The 13,018-nt window shown below is 32.9% G+C and overlaps 1 protein-coding gene across 2 annotated transcripts in view; it reads right to left on the bottom strand.

The window, feature by feature from the left end:
- Positions 1-13,018, bottom strand: part of LOC117169060 (protein tumorous imaginal discs, mitochondrial-like) — a 121,073-nt gene that overhangs the window by 56,551 nt on the left and 51,504 nt on the right. For both annotated transcript variants that reach the window (XM_033355162.1, XM_033355163.1), the window contains exons 2-3: positions 7,739-8,208; positions 7,388-7,651 (exon numbers count right to left, since the gene is read on the bottom strand). In XM_033355162.1, coding sequence (XP_033211053.1) covers positions 7,388-7,651; positions 7,739-8,208 — 734 coding nt within the window. The remainder of the gene's footprint in view (positions 1-7,387; positions 7,652-7,738; positions 8,209-13,018) is intronic.

Below are 13,018 nucleotides of genomic sequence, written 5' to 3'. Positions count from 1 at the left end.
AGGGAGCTCTTCTTAATATTTTGACACCAAAATCATGTCGATACACCTTACCGACTGCGAGTAAAGCCACCCACGCTTTAACTTGACAGACTGTATATATTTGGTTACGCTAAATCATAGTGCATTTGAAATCCAAAATGGTAATAATCTAAATTTACTTTATAAGTGAATGAAAAAATAATTCTAATGGAGTAGAAAAGTTCTTCGAATAAATTCGAAAATTAAAATATAATATCTTTACAAAGATATGTATATATGGTGATCCAAAAGATTGGTGAGCCAAAGATACAAAATTGCTATAGTTCTAAAGAGTTGATATTAAATAACTCTAAAGACTTTTTGAAATCAAAATTAGTCCGAAAATGTAGCAGAGGTCCTAAAATTTTGAATTCTGGTAAATTAAATATTTGTGTATTAAGATGTGGGTAATTTTTTATATATGAAATTGTTAGTATTAAATAGTAATAGCAAATTTGAATTTAAAATGTTTATTTTTTCTTTAAGTTATAATTTTTTTGGGAATGAGTAGAAAAGTGAATCTGAAGATTCAGTTAATTTTATTTAAATTTAAATACACTCAAAAATATGTCTGGTTACATCAACCAGAATTGTGGGTTAATATATATATATATACAGTTTAGCTAAGGTCCTGTTATAAATAAGACCATTTTTTCAAATTGAAATAAGAAGTAACTCAATCTTATAAAAATGTCATTTTCACTCATACTCTAAAAATATAACTTTAAGCAGAAATATGGGTTTGCTTAAATTTTGTTTAATTACATTTGTTAACCCGCAAGAATGAAAAATAATATAAATCAATGTTAGAAATTCGCAGAACTATTATGTACTTTAATAGTATTTTTTTCCAGAGTTTGGCGCTAGTTTTATTTTCTTTGTAATAAATATATAGGTTTCGATAGTTTTTTATTTAGTTTCATTTAATTATTTCCTATATTTGTTTATTTAGTATTTTTTTAGAAAAATAAGTTGAAACTTTAAAATTTTCTTCACCGGTCATGTATAGAAAATTACATTTCCCAGCTGGTCGATTAAGCTCAGGCGGTAGCACGTCGTGTTTGTAGGTGCGAGGTTGCAAGGCTTGATTTTCGCTGCGAACGTTATTTTAAATTTTTGTTTGCATTTTAATTGTTTAACCGTTTACACATTTAATTCCATTCAAAAATTTTAATTTTGCAAACATAATTATTTGAAATGCTTTCTTTTAATAAAAAAACTTGCTTTTTAACATTTTTTTCGTAAACAAATTTATTTTCTAATCATTTTAATACTTTTATTTGCAAATTTTACAAATTTTTTGTAATGAGAATATGAATAAAAAATTATATTTTTATTAAAAATTTCATTAACTTTAATTTTCTTTTATAAAATTTTAAAGGCTTTTGCATTATAAATGAATGACTTCATTAACAAAAAAAAATCGTTTTTTGAGAAAAAGAACAACAATAATGCAAAAAATCGACTTTTTTATTTGAAAAGGGTATTAAAAATGTTTGTTTCTTGCATACTTAAACAAATTTTGGAAGTAATTTCATATTTAAATAAAATTATAAATCGAACCAAAAAATACATTAGCTGGCACTTTGTTGTGTGACTTATTTTTTCAAAAATTCCATACTCCCTTTCAAAGATCTTTATTAAAAACCGAGGTTTAAGTCCGCTTTTTTGTACTTATTTTTTACAACTTTCTTCTAACTGCAATTCATAAAACAGTAGACAATAAGACATAATGTAAAAATTACAATTAAACAGAGCAAGTTAAAACTGTCATCTAGGTACATGAAGTTAAAATAAACATTTCTTTCTGACCATATTAAAATTTCCATTCATATATTGACTCCAACAAATTAAAAAGGAAGATATTTTAAAATTATTTACGCCTAGCGTTACAATGCTTAAAACTTCTTGTTCTTTAAAAATCAATACCTTCCAATCAAGATTTTTTACTTACTTATTCAATCTTGTAAACAATTTCCCAGATATTTACGATTTTCTATTAAAATGTTGTCCCTCTTAATATTTCCAAAGGAAAGAAATTTAATTTTGAGTAAAACAAGAACACATATTTCTATTTTTCAGCCAAAGACGTAAGAAACAATGTAATGTCTGATTTTGTATTTAACTTAAGTTTTTAATATAAAATATTTTAATAGCTAACAAAGAGCAGAATAAACATTTTTACAGAAATTTAGTATAATTATATTCAGTTTAAAAAATTTTGTTTGTCATATTTTTTCAATATTTTTGACCTAAAATAGAGATTTAAATCTTTCATTAAATTGATTCATTATTGAACATTATTAATTTCCGAAACTTTATATTTTTATAATCAGTGAGGAATTATATTGAATCTCGAGAGAAGAAAATACAAAACAATTGTTGGTCGAATATTTCTAGTTTTAGGGCCAAACAGAATTTATTTCAATTAGTTAATAATTAAACCGAACATTTGCATTTTTCCTTACGTAATATCTGATACATTTACGTGTCCAGATGCATAATTTAGTTATAATAAATTCAAGGATAAGTTTAAAAATACAACAAAAAACACACAACAAAATTTTAAAAAACGTAGAAATAAGATACTTTATAAGCCTGATAACTTTTTTTTCAACAAAAAACATAAGAAAAAATGCTTTCGTGTAATAAATAAGTGACCAAATTTTTTTATCAAATCATATTTTTTCTTATGTGATAAGCCGTGGATAGTTCTGCCGTCTTGTAGAATAAAAGTTACACTCTAAAGTTTGATGTAAGGGTCATTTTCGCGTTGCTGCGCATACGTAAAGAAGTCTTACGTCAAAACGAAGGTAGTGAGTTTCTTCATGCAAACGTGTAGAGTAAGGTTTAAGGAATAAGTAGGTTTTTTCAGTTTAGAAAAATATTGAATAGGTAAAAAATTATTAACAACCAAAGTTAGTGAAAAACGTCATTTTTTCGACCTTTAAAAATTTACGACTTTTGAAATATGCATTTTAGGAAAAAATCACAAGAGACCTTTCCCTCTTAAAATGGGTCATATTTTCTTTAAAAAATGTATTCAGATCGAAAAATTAATTATTTATACTTTGTTTAAACAATTGCATTTTAAACAATGATGTGCGCATTTTTCGAAAAATCTAGTTGTGGATTCGGATTCAGGGGCTCAAAATGCATAAGAAAAAGGGTTTTCAGTTGGTAGAATTTTACTGCATACGGGATCGGACCCAGACCCCGGACTAATAGGAAATTCACTATGGGCGGCAGTACTACGTTGGTGCTAACTAGTACCGTACTGCTATACTCTAACCATATGACAAAAAATGTATTTAAAAAATAAATATTAATTTATTACGAGTATTTTGTCTGCATATATTAATAGTCCTGTTTAGTGTGAATACATATATTACATTTTTAAACATTATATTACAAATAAAAGTTATAACGCTACGGGGTATCGAATCTACATATTATATACCTAAATCTATCGCCTAACAGTCGGGAATGATAACCATTGCGCTGAACCGACAAGTTGAAACTCGGTGAAAAAACCATTCTTATAAGCTACAGTTCAGAAAAGTTACGGTACGAAATTTTAAGCTTTCTTTTTCTAATTATGTATTATTATACGACGTTATGTAAATGTAAAACACACGAACTTTTAACAGGAATATCAATAAAATAATTATTAAATAAATAATTTAAATCGATTACCATGTTTCTTCGCGTAGTATTTCGTTCTTTCATGTTAATTTTTTAAGATATCAAATATTTACTCTTCCGACTTAGAAATTGTAATCGTTGACCCCTGACCGGGCAACCGAGCTGGGCCCCCAGCGGTGGCCTCTATGGAACATCCATATTTTGCGATTTCGAATTTAAAAAAAGTGTCATCCAATTTTTGACAGAAATGCATTATTTGTAAGTCTGAACTCATGAAACCTTGAAATTAGTAGTGTCAACAAAATATTCAGCCTTCAAACTTAAAATTTTTAATCATTGATCCGTGAGGGTAACCGAGCTGGGTCCTCAACGGGGGCCCTCGTAGAATTTCCACGCGTGAAGCATCTATGCGGGCCCCTGGAGGAAACCCTCATCCTAAGCGGTCTCAGTGGGGCTTTTTCCACACGGGTTAGTTTTAAAAAATAATTTTTGAAATTTTACTAAAATTCTAAAGTACAAAAAGAATTTTTTTTTAAATAAGAAAAAATCACGTTCGATTTGAGATTCAACAACTTTCAGTGTGCGCCCCGGTGCCCCGGTCCCACCCCGCCCACTAACATGGTCGAAGGACGCGGTTGCCATAGAAACGCCGAAAAGTTGAAGACGGCAGCACCTCGATATGGTCGAAAATGTAGTTACAGTCGGTTAAATAAGAGCGTGGTCACAATTACTAGCGATCGGTAAATGCGAATACAGTAATTTTTTTCATATAGAGGTCAGTATAGTCCATCATGCCTTACGAAAGAGAATCAGCTGACTGTTCTTTTTAATACGAACTGAGCATTTTTCCAAAATGAGTGCCGCATACGCTTCGCGCTTCGAAGCTGTTTTTTTGTGCTCGCACCCTAAATCTCCCAAAATGACCCAAGCGGCTGCCGCGAAATATATGCAAAAGCCAAAACAGTTTGTGAGTAAGTGGGTGAATCGTTTCAAAGAGGTGAAAAATGTCGATGACTTCCCAAATCGCGGTTCTGTCCAAAGTATGCCTTGAAGATGCCAAGCCATTATTGACGCTGAAGGTGATTACACCTGCTATTAATGTATTTGCATGAAAGTTTTCGATCAAATAAAACAATATTTGAAAGAATTTTCGTATTGAGTCTTTTCATTTTCTTACAACAGTGACCACGCTCTTATTTAACCAACTCTGTGTGTGTGTGTGTGTGTGTATATATATATCGGCCGTCCCACCACTGACCCATGCCGTATCTAGGACCTAATATCTTATAATATACAGAATAGTTCGAAATCACTATTGCTGTTAAGTGTTAACTTTGCGAATGCTACAAAAATATTCAATAGAATTTGCAACTTAACTACCACAGGAATATTATTTTTATTAGCAAGTATGGACTTATCTGTAAACTAAATCTGTATGTGAGAATATAACATTACCCAAGCCTAGCTTTTAGTGAACGACTAAATCAAATACAATAAGACATTGTGTTCAGTAGAGTATATTCAAGCGCAACATTTATAAATATTTATTTGCTTTAAAATTATTTCTGTACTAGGATACTGAACATAAAAAAAGAATATCTATTGTACTCGAATAATACTGTGCCTTTGCTCTGAATTTAGGGATTTTTGTATTTTGCCCTCGTTTTCTGGAGTTTTCTGGATTTCTAAGACAACATAAATGGTTTAGGCCTCCATAACAAGATCGAAGATAGTCGACATTAACATGCTAGTCATGCGATATTTGACTTTTATTACACAGAAACTAAAAAGAAATTCAAAGTGGCAAAATATTAAAAATAAAAGTTAATTTTGATCGAAAAATTCGTTTTTCTCAAAAACTGGCCGGGAAATTTTTGTCTTTTTTGTCTTAAAATGTTCCAGAAAATTTAATGGAACAAACAAGAAAAAAAATCCGACGTGCTATGACTTCGTATATAAAGTTGGTTCAGACGAACCGTGTTAGAAGAGATCATTCGTTTTTAAAACAATGTAAGTAAAATTTGTAAGTGAACGAAATAAAAATTCAGTAGCGTAAGTTTATTTTGCAGTGCTGAAAATAAATATTTAACCAATGTAACCTCACAGTGCGCATCATAAAGCTTCCTTCTTGTATGTTTTTCATATATGCATCAAATATTTCTGAGCGTCTCAAATTACGACTATTAATGCCTTTATGAAATTACATCATTAATTTTCAAACTGAAATATTGACGGAAATTTCTAGCATTATTTTAATATCCTACAGCGGCGAAAAATGAGTTCACTTTTTGAAAAAAAAAAAAAAAAAAAGAATTCTGCGGGGTCTGTTTAAGGTATTAATCCTCGATTAGCCTCGTTTCATCAGTACAGAGCGTGCCATCATCTTCGTAAGTATGACTAAAGAGAGTTAATCACTGTTTAATACAACCGGTCGAATTTTGCCGGTTAACGGAGAAGGAGGTACCATCGCTACAAGAACTTTCATTACCATTTCAACCAAAGTTTCACGATATCTAAATATGATCAGCAAAAGTACTCAGTCAAAATCTCAGAAGCCTAAGGTACTTTATAAAGTTATTAACGTTTTTAATTTCGTCAAATTTAACATTCCGTCTTATGAGAGATGGCGTTCTTAAGCTCTTTACTGAGTGATATCTAAGTAACCACCCTTAAGATATTATTGATAATTTAAAAAAAAAAACAAGTATTTCAAAATTGAGGCGAAAAAATAATATTAACTGTTTGGTTCCTCAATATACATAAAAAAAATTAATAATGATACTTGCGCTTCTGAACGTTAACTATCGCAAACTGGCAACTTCGCGAGTTGCGATCAATGTAGATCTCAGTTAGCTGTTGATTTAAGTCGCCGGCGACATGATCACAATGTTGCCAGCTTTCAACTCAGTAAGTCAAACGAGTGTAGGTATTACGATTGCGTAATAGACTGATCTCGGCAGTAGCGATGGTACCTCATCCTTAATCGGCGATAACGGTTGGTTAGCAGAACAGAACCTAAAACTCGAAGTCTGCAGTTGAGGATTTGGAGCACGCTCAAAGCGAACGTGGATAATTTTGATAATAATTTTTATCATATCTAGGCTTTTGTCTTTATCAATATGTTGATCGTAGCAGCTATGAGGCCAAAATATCTTTTATGAAGTGTCCATAAAGTGTAAATTATTTTATTAATATTATTAGCAATTCGATCTTTAAAACAATGTATGTATAATACATAAGTTAACGAAATAAGAATTCAGCTAACTTCTTGTATGTTTTTCATATATGCATCAATATATTTCTGAGTGCCTTTAATTGGGCACTATAAGTGCCTTTATAATTTACATAATTGTTTTGTGAAATGAAATAGTGATGGAAATTTTTAACATTACTTCAATATAATACATCCACACAAAATTATTCTACATCTGGACGAAAAAAGAATTACATTTTAAATGGTTTAATTTTGAATATTTTGGAAGTAAAATGTTCAACCATTAGGTCTTGTAAATTAAAATGCATAATAAAAATAATTTAATAATGTATAATAAAGAATTTTGAAATATTTTTCTTCAAAAAGTCGCGCAGTCTGAGATTGTTAAAACAAAAGTGACAATAAAGTGGCTTGAGTCACAGGTATATATGAAAGAGACACGGGTATGCTTATGGAAGACTTAAAAATTAAATTAATTTAATTATAGTTCGTGTCAATTGTTTCACTTACCGCCTGTCCTTTTCCTTCACAGTTATCACAAGGGAATTTTATGTACACCCTGGTTCCATGACAATACCGGCAGGTAGAACGCATCACAAAAGGACCAGTACTAATCGTCTCCATCCCCGTTCCATTGCAGTATTGACATTTGATCGGCTTAGTTCCTATTTCACAGCGAGAACCTTGACATTTTGGACAAGTATCAACGACATTCAATTCAATATCTTTGTTGACACCCCGGGCAGCTTGAGAGAATGTGAGATTCATTATCACCTGAAAATGAAAAATAGTATTAGGTAAGGAAGAAGGATGAATGTATTATACGAAAATAAGTGCAATAAAGAAGACTGATAAATCTACCTCTTGTGACGCACCAAATCCATATCGCGAATCTGCCAAGTCCTCGTAATCATTGAAGGTTGAGCTATTGAATCCAGCTTCTCCGAATATTTTCCTGAACAACTCTTCTGCATTAATGTGCGATTTAAACTGCCAATTAAAATCTCGTGTATTTCTATTAGCTTGATGCTGATTTCCCGTTCCCATTCCCATTTGCTCTGAGGTAGATCCCCAAGCATCATATTCTTTCCTCTTGGTGTCATCGCTCAAGACTTCGTAGGCTTCAGAAACTTCTTGAAATTTTTTACTGGCATTTGGATCGCCTTTATTCGTATCTGGATGGTACTTTTTCGCAAGCTGATAGTACGCTTTCTTTATGTCTTTTGCAGCGGCATTTCGAGACACACCCAGAATTTCGTAATAATTACGTTTTAGGAGTTTGTTAGTTACGTGAAAATCCCTTTTTGATTGCGTGCATTTATTTACGGTATCTGGAATGAAGGTTTTTAAATAACTGAGTGGTAAAAAACGTGAACATTAATAGATAATCGAGTAGATTACATCAATGATAAAATATTTTTTATTTGCACTATATACAATTAGTTAAGTAGCGTAGCCAGAGGGGGGCTTGGAGGGCTCAACCACCCCTCCCCCCAAACTAAATATTTTCATTATTCAACTGCCTCACTCTTTGCCTATACGTAAACCCGAAGCCTCCTCCGAACAAAAAAATCGAAGCCACTCCCGAAAAAAAATCCTGGTTACGCCGCTAAATTATTTTATTTGCATAACACATGCACCGAATGTTCGCGTTTATAGGCATGTATAGCGACCTTGAAAAGGATAATTATTAAGCCGCGTGAAAAGAATTCATTAAATTTTTACAGTACTCCTTCTGAGCGTGTGTACTTCGAACGAAAGTTTAATATCATATTTAACAACATTTTTTGTATTACAAAAAATTGACATTAATTTTCGATATACTGAAAAAACGCCCGTCGGAGACAAATTTCAAAATAAATAGAGGGTCAAGTTCCTGAAAATTATATGAAAACAAAATAAGAATTTATCACTTTCGAAATATGAATCAAATTAACTTAGAAGCATTTAATATTTAACCATGCTGAAACTGTGAAGGCTTTAGGAAAGAACAATTTTTAATGAAACAAATTATTCTTAATTAAAATGGAATATTTTAAATAATAGCTTATGCTGAAATAACTTCAAAAATATATCATACCTTTAAAATTTTGAAAATGTGAAACAATCTCAATATTTAATTATTCATAATTAATCAAAACTCAATTTAACAATTTTAATTTGAAGCTTTAAAGTTGATTCAGTGTTATTTTGGCAGAGAGAGAGAGAGAGAGAGAGAGAGATTACTGGGATGGGTCAAATAATCAATTTTTGATTCAGGAATATTTTTTTTTAATACACCACCGTCAAATTGTAAAAGTTTCAACATTTATTTTGATGAAATAACAGTATATTATTTTGTAATATTGTGAAATCGCGACATTTTGTCATTCTGTATTTAAATGCACTATTAATATAGATAAATTGCTTTATTTTTCACAAGAGGAATATTTTTTAATCATACATTAAAGTTAGATTGTGAAAATTGCAGAAATGAGACCTTTTTATTAATTAGAAACACACAAGAATTCTAATGTCAATGATTTTTTTTTTATTTAAGAGGATGTTGAGGTGATTTCATATGCATAAATATTTTCCCTCTAAAATCATGAAAAGTGCGGGAGAAACAAAATTTGATTCTCACCAGGAAATGCGAGGGTTGCACATCAAGTCTACCAATGATTGGCGTAAATTATGTTCCTCCGCAAGCATGAAAAGAGCGGTCGAAATAAAAGTTAGTTAGGCGGAACCTATAGCGTTCCTCGCTTGCGAAACGAAACCGCATTTTAATTATACAATTACTCTATTTTTTAATACCAGCGGGTGTTGACCAGCACCGCGTTTGATCGAGCCGTGATTTTTGCGCCCTTCATCGTTGTGCTTTATATCCTTTTAAATTTAAATTGGGTTCTTTTTTTATCAACTTGTCCGACCACTGGACATATCTTATAAAGCGACTTTGCGATGATCACCTCAAATCTTTTTAACTGACCGCATTTGGGAGCGTCTATTATTCTCTAACTCCCGATATTTATTATTGTATTGAACTTTGCGCCTCAACTAACACTAATCCAGGCGGGAACGCAACCGTCAAACCGCTTCACCAGCCTAACGATAAGAAACCCACATTTGCACATATTTTGTTTAAATGTTTGGAAAGCACCATGATTTTAAATGGTAGAACATTTTTAATGTTTGTTCCCAAGCGTAATGATTTAAATCTTAAAAATTTTCACCGAAAAGGACAGAGAATCCATTTGCAGTCGAACAACTTGTCTCTTTATTTTCATTCGAAAGAATTCTCATATTTATCTGTTTTTATGTATGTGGGAAGAAATTTCGTTCACTATATATATGAGTTAACTTGCGTATTCAGGGTGGCCACAAGATTGAATTTTCCAATTTTTCTGACTTGTCGCTGACATCTAGACAAATTTCCCTGACAAGAAAGTATTACAAAAACAAAATGTCACATAATGCATATTTTTTTTCTATTTATGGAAAAAAAATTTTTTGCTCTAATAGTTTTTGAGAAAAGAGGGCGAGGCTAGTTTGCCGTCAACTCAACGGCGCCCTCTACAAAAATCATTAAATTAAAAAAAATTACTAGGTTAGTTTTTTCGTGAACCCCTGGCATCGCCGACATAGCAATAAACCGCAACAGCTCTCTAGATACCCTGGACCACCACTAACTTTGCTTGAAGCAGATCGCGCTTTGGATACCCTGGATAACCCTCCTCTATTGTCAATCAATAAGATATACCCTCTCCAATTAAATAAAGTAATCCATTCTTTATTTTTAATTTTAAAAAAACTATTTAATCAGTCCCAACCCACGGACTGACCTCAATTTGATGCCCAAATGTGGGCCCTGAAAGAAAACTTAAGATACATTTAAATTTATGTTTTGCTCTAAATCAACCTCTCCCATGACAAATAACAAAAAATCTCGCAGGAACAAACGACGCTCAACAAAGAAGTCTTCGCCACGCTACAATTTGCTCATCGAAATACCCAACCCTGTCATCATTGATGATTGCAGTCAGTGACTAGCCTCATTCACAGGTATTCCGACTAATTATACAACCACACAAAAAAGTGTGCGGATCTGGTAACAAGACACACGTATTCCTATGGATTTTGGGGCGCTGAATTGAAATTCATTATCAAAAATCACCCATCACGTCATGGTTGAGCCATAACCTCAAAAAATGACGAAAAATAATGCACAGAGGCAAATAAATTTCAAAATAATGCCAGTGATGCAAACTTTCACTTCAAAAACATATCGAAAACTGTGAAAGATCAACCCTTGCCTGATATCAACTTATTTAACATAACTTTACCCAACAGAACCAGACCTCACCTAACCTGAATTAACAGAAATTTATTTAACTACACGTAAAGCTTTGGAAGCATATTTTCCCAGTAGCAAATGTGTGCTAAATCGAATGGGTCACCTCGAGCCTAACCTAGAAATAAATCTAACCTAGCCTAACCTAACCTCACGAAACCCAATTAAACTGATTGTGTTGTCCCGTTGTGTTTCCGTTAACGTTTCATTCAGCTTCGGCTTAACCTACATAGTGGTTTAACCTATCCTAACCTAACAATACCTGACGTAACCTAACCGATTACGCTGGCAACCCTGTTCTTGCGTACTTTCATGTTTTGACATTAATAGCAGTAAATGTCTGGAGTTTCGTAACCGCTTGTTGCTAGCATTATTCGCCTGTGTCTGTAACCAGGGCACCTCCACGTGGTGACGGTGGGCAACGGATCCACATTGGCTGAGTCCCTGGGTAAACGGCATTCATGCCGTCATGGCAGACACAGATAAAAAGTGTATTACGATGCAGGAAAAAACCCCAGTATCGACGTCTGGTCAGGGTGGGAAAGCGGGCTCTCCGACGTCGTCATCATGCAACCGTAGCTCTTCATCAATGGATCACTTGGTTGGTGTAGAGTCTCATGCTACAAGGAAAAAAACCGCGAGCATTTCTCAATTGCATGCCTGCAAGAATAGCTCAGATTCATTCTGTTACATTTGCAGTAAATATGAAGTGAACAGTTTGCGAAAATCAATAGACGAAGAAGTGAAAAGTCTTTACGAAAAGTGTTTTGACCGTAAATTGCTCCACCAAGAAACAAAATGGATTCCTCACGTCATTTGCAATTCCTGCAGACTTATGTTGTGTCGGCTAAAAAATTCAAACAACGAAAAGTACCGCAAGTACTCTACACCAACCACATGGAAAACCCCGTTATTGCGAAGGACTGCTACTTTTGCATGAATTCCGTCAAAGGGTTCAACGCCAAAAATAAAAATAACATTTCGTACATTAATGTGTGCACAGTCACAAGAGCAATCGAAATCAATAAAAATGCGCGCCAGACTGATTTAAGAGCTTTAGAAGATGATAGAATGGAAGTTGAAAGTCAACGTCATAGAGGCTGTATTGAAACCAGTGATCGAACAGAAAATAGTTCTGATGATTCCGATGAAAATGACGAAAAAGATGACGAATATGGCGTGCATAAAATGAAATTGAAGGTTCCAATATTAGTGTCGAAACTAGAACTGAATGATTTTATTACAGATCTTGGATTACCGAAAGAGGGCGCTGAATTTGCCGCTTCATTTCTAAAAAGAAGAAATCTTCTAGAGCCAAAGACAAAGGTTTCATTCTATCGTGACAGGGACAAAGAATTCAGAAAGTTTTTCGTTAAAGACGAAGAGACCTCTTTAGTTTACTGCATTGATGTTAACGGACTAATGAACCACTTGAAGAAAAATGTGTACAGAGACGAAGAATGGCGACTTTTCATTGATTCGTCAAAACGCAGCATTAAGGCTGTTTTACTGCATAACACGAATACTTACGCTCCTATCCCTATAGCTCACTCAACGGTCATCAAAGAAGAATATAACAATGTTAAAATGCTTCTTGAAAAAGATAATTACACGAATCACAAGTGGTAAATATATGGTGATCTCAAAATCATCACAATGATATTAGGCCAACAATCGGGTTTCACGAGAGAGCCATGCTTTATATTCCTGTGGAATAGCAGAGATCGAGTCAATCATTACAGCAAAAAACATTGGCCTTTAAGAGATTCATTCAAACCTGGTTCTCATAATATCATCAACCAAAGCCT

Source organism: Belonocnema kinseyi, chromosome 3 (genome assembly GCF_010883055.1).
Source record: "Belonocnema kinseyi isolate 2016_QV_RU_SX_M_011 chromosome 3, B_treatae_v1, whole genome shotgun sequence".
Classification (NCBI taxonomy): Eukaryota; Metazoa; Arthropoda; class Insecta; order Hymenoptera; family Cynipidae; genus Belonocnema; species Belonocnema kinseyi.
This window is presented reverse-complemented; position numbering and strand designations above follow the sequence as displayed.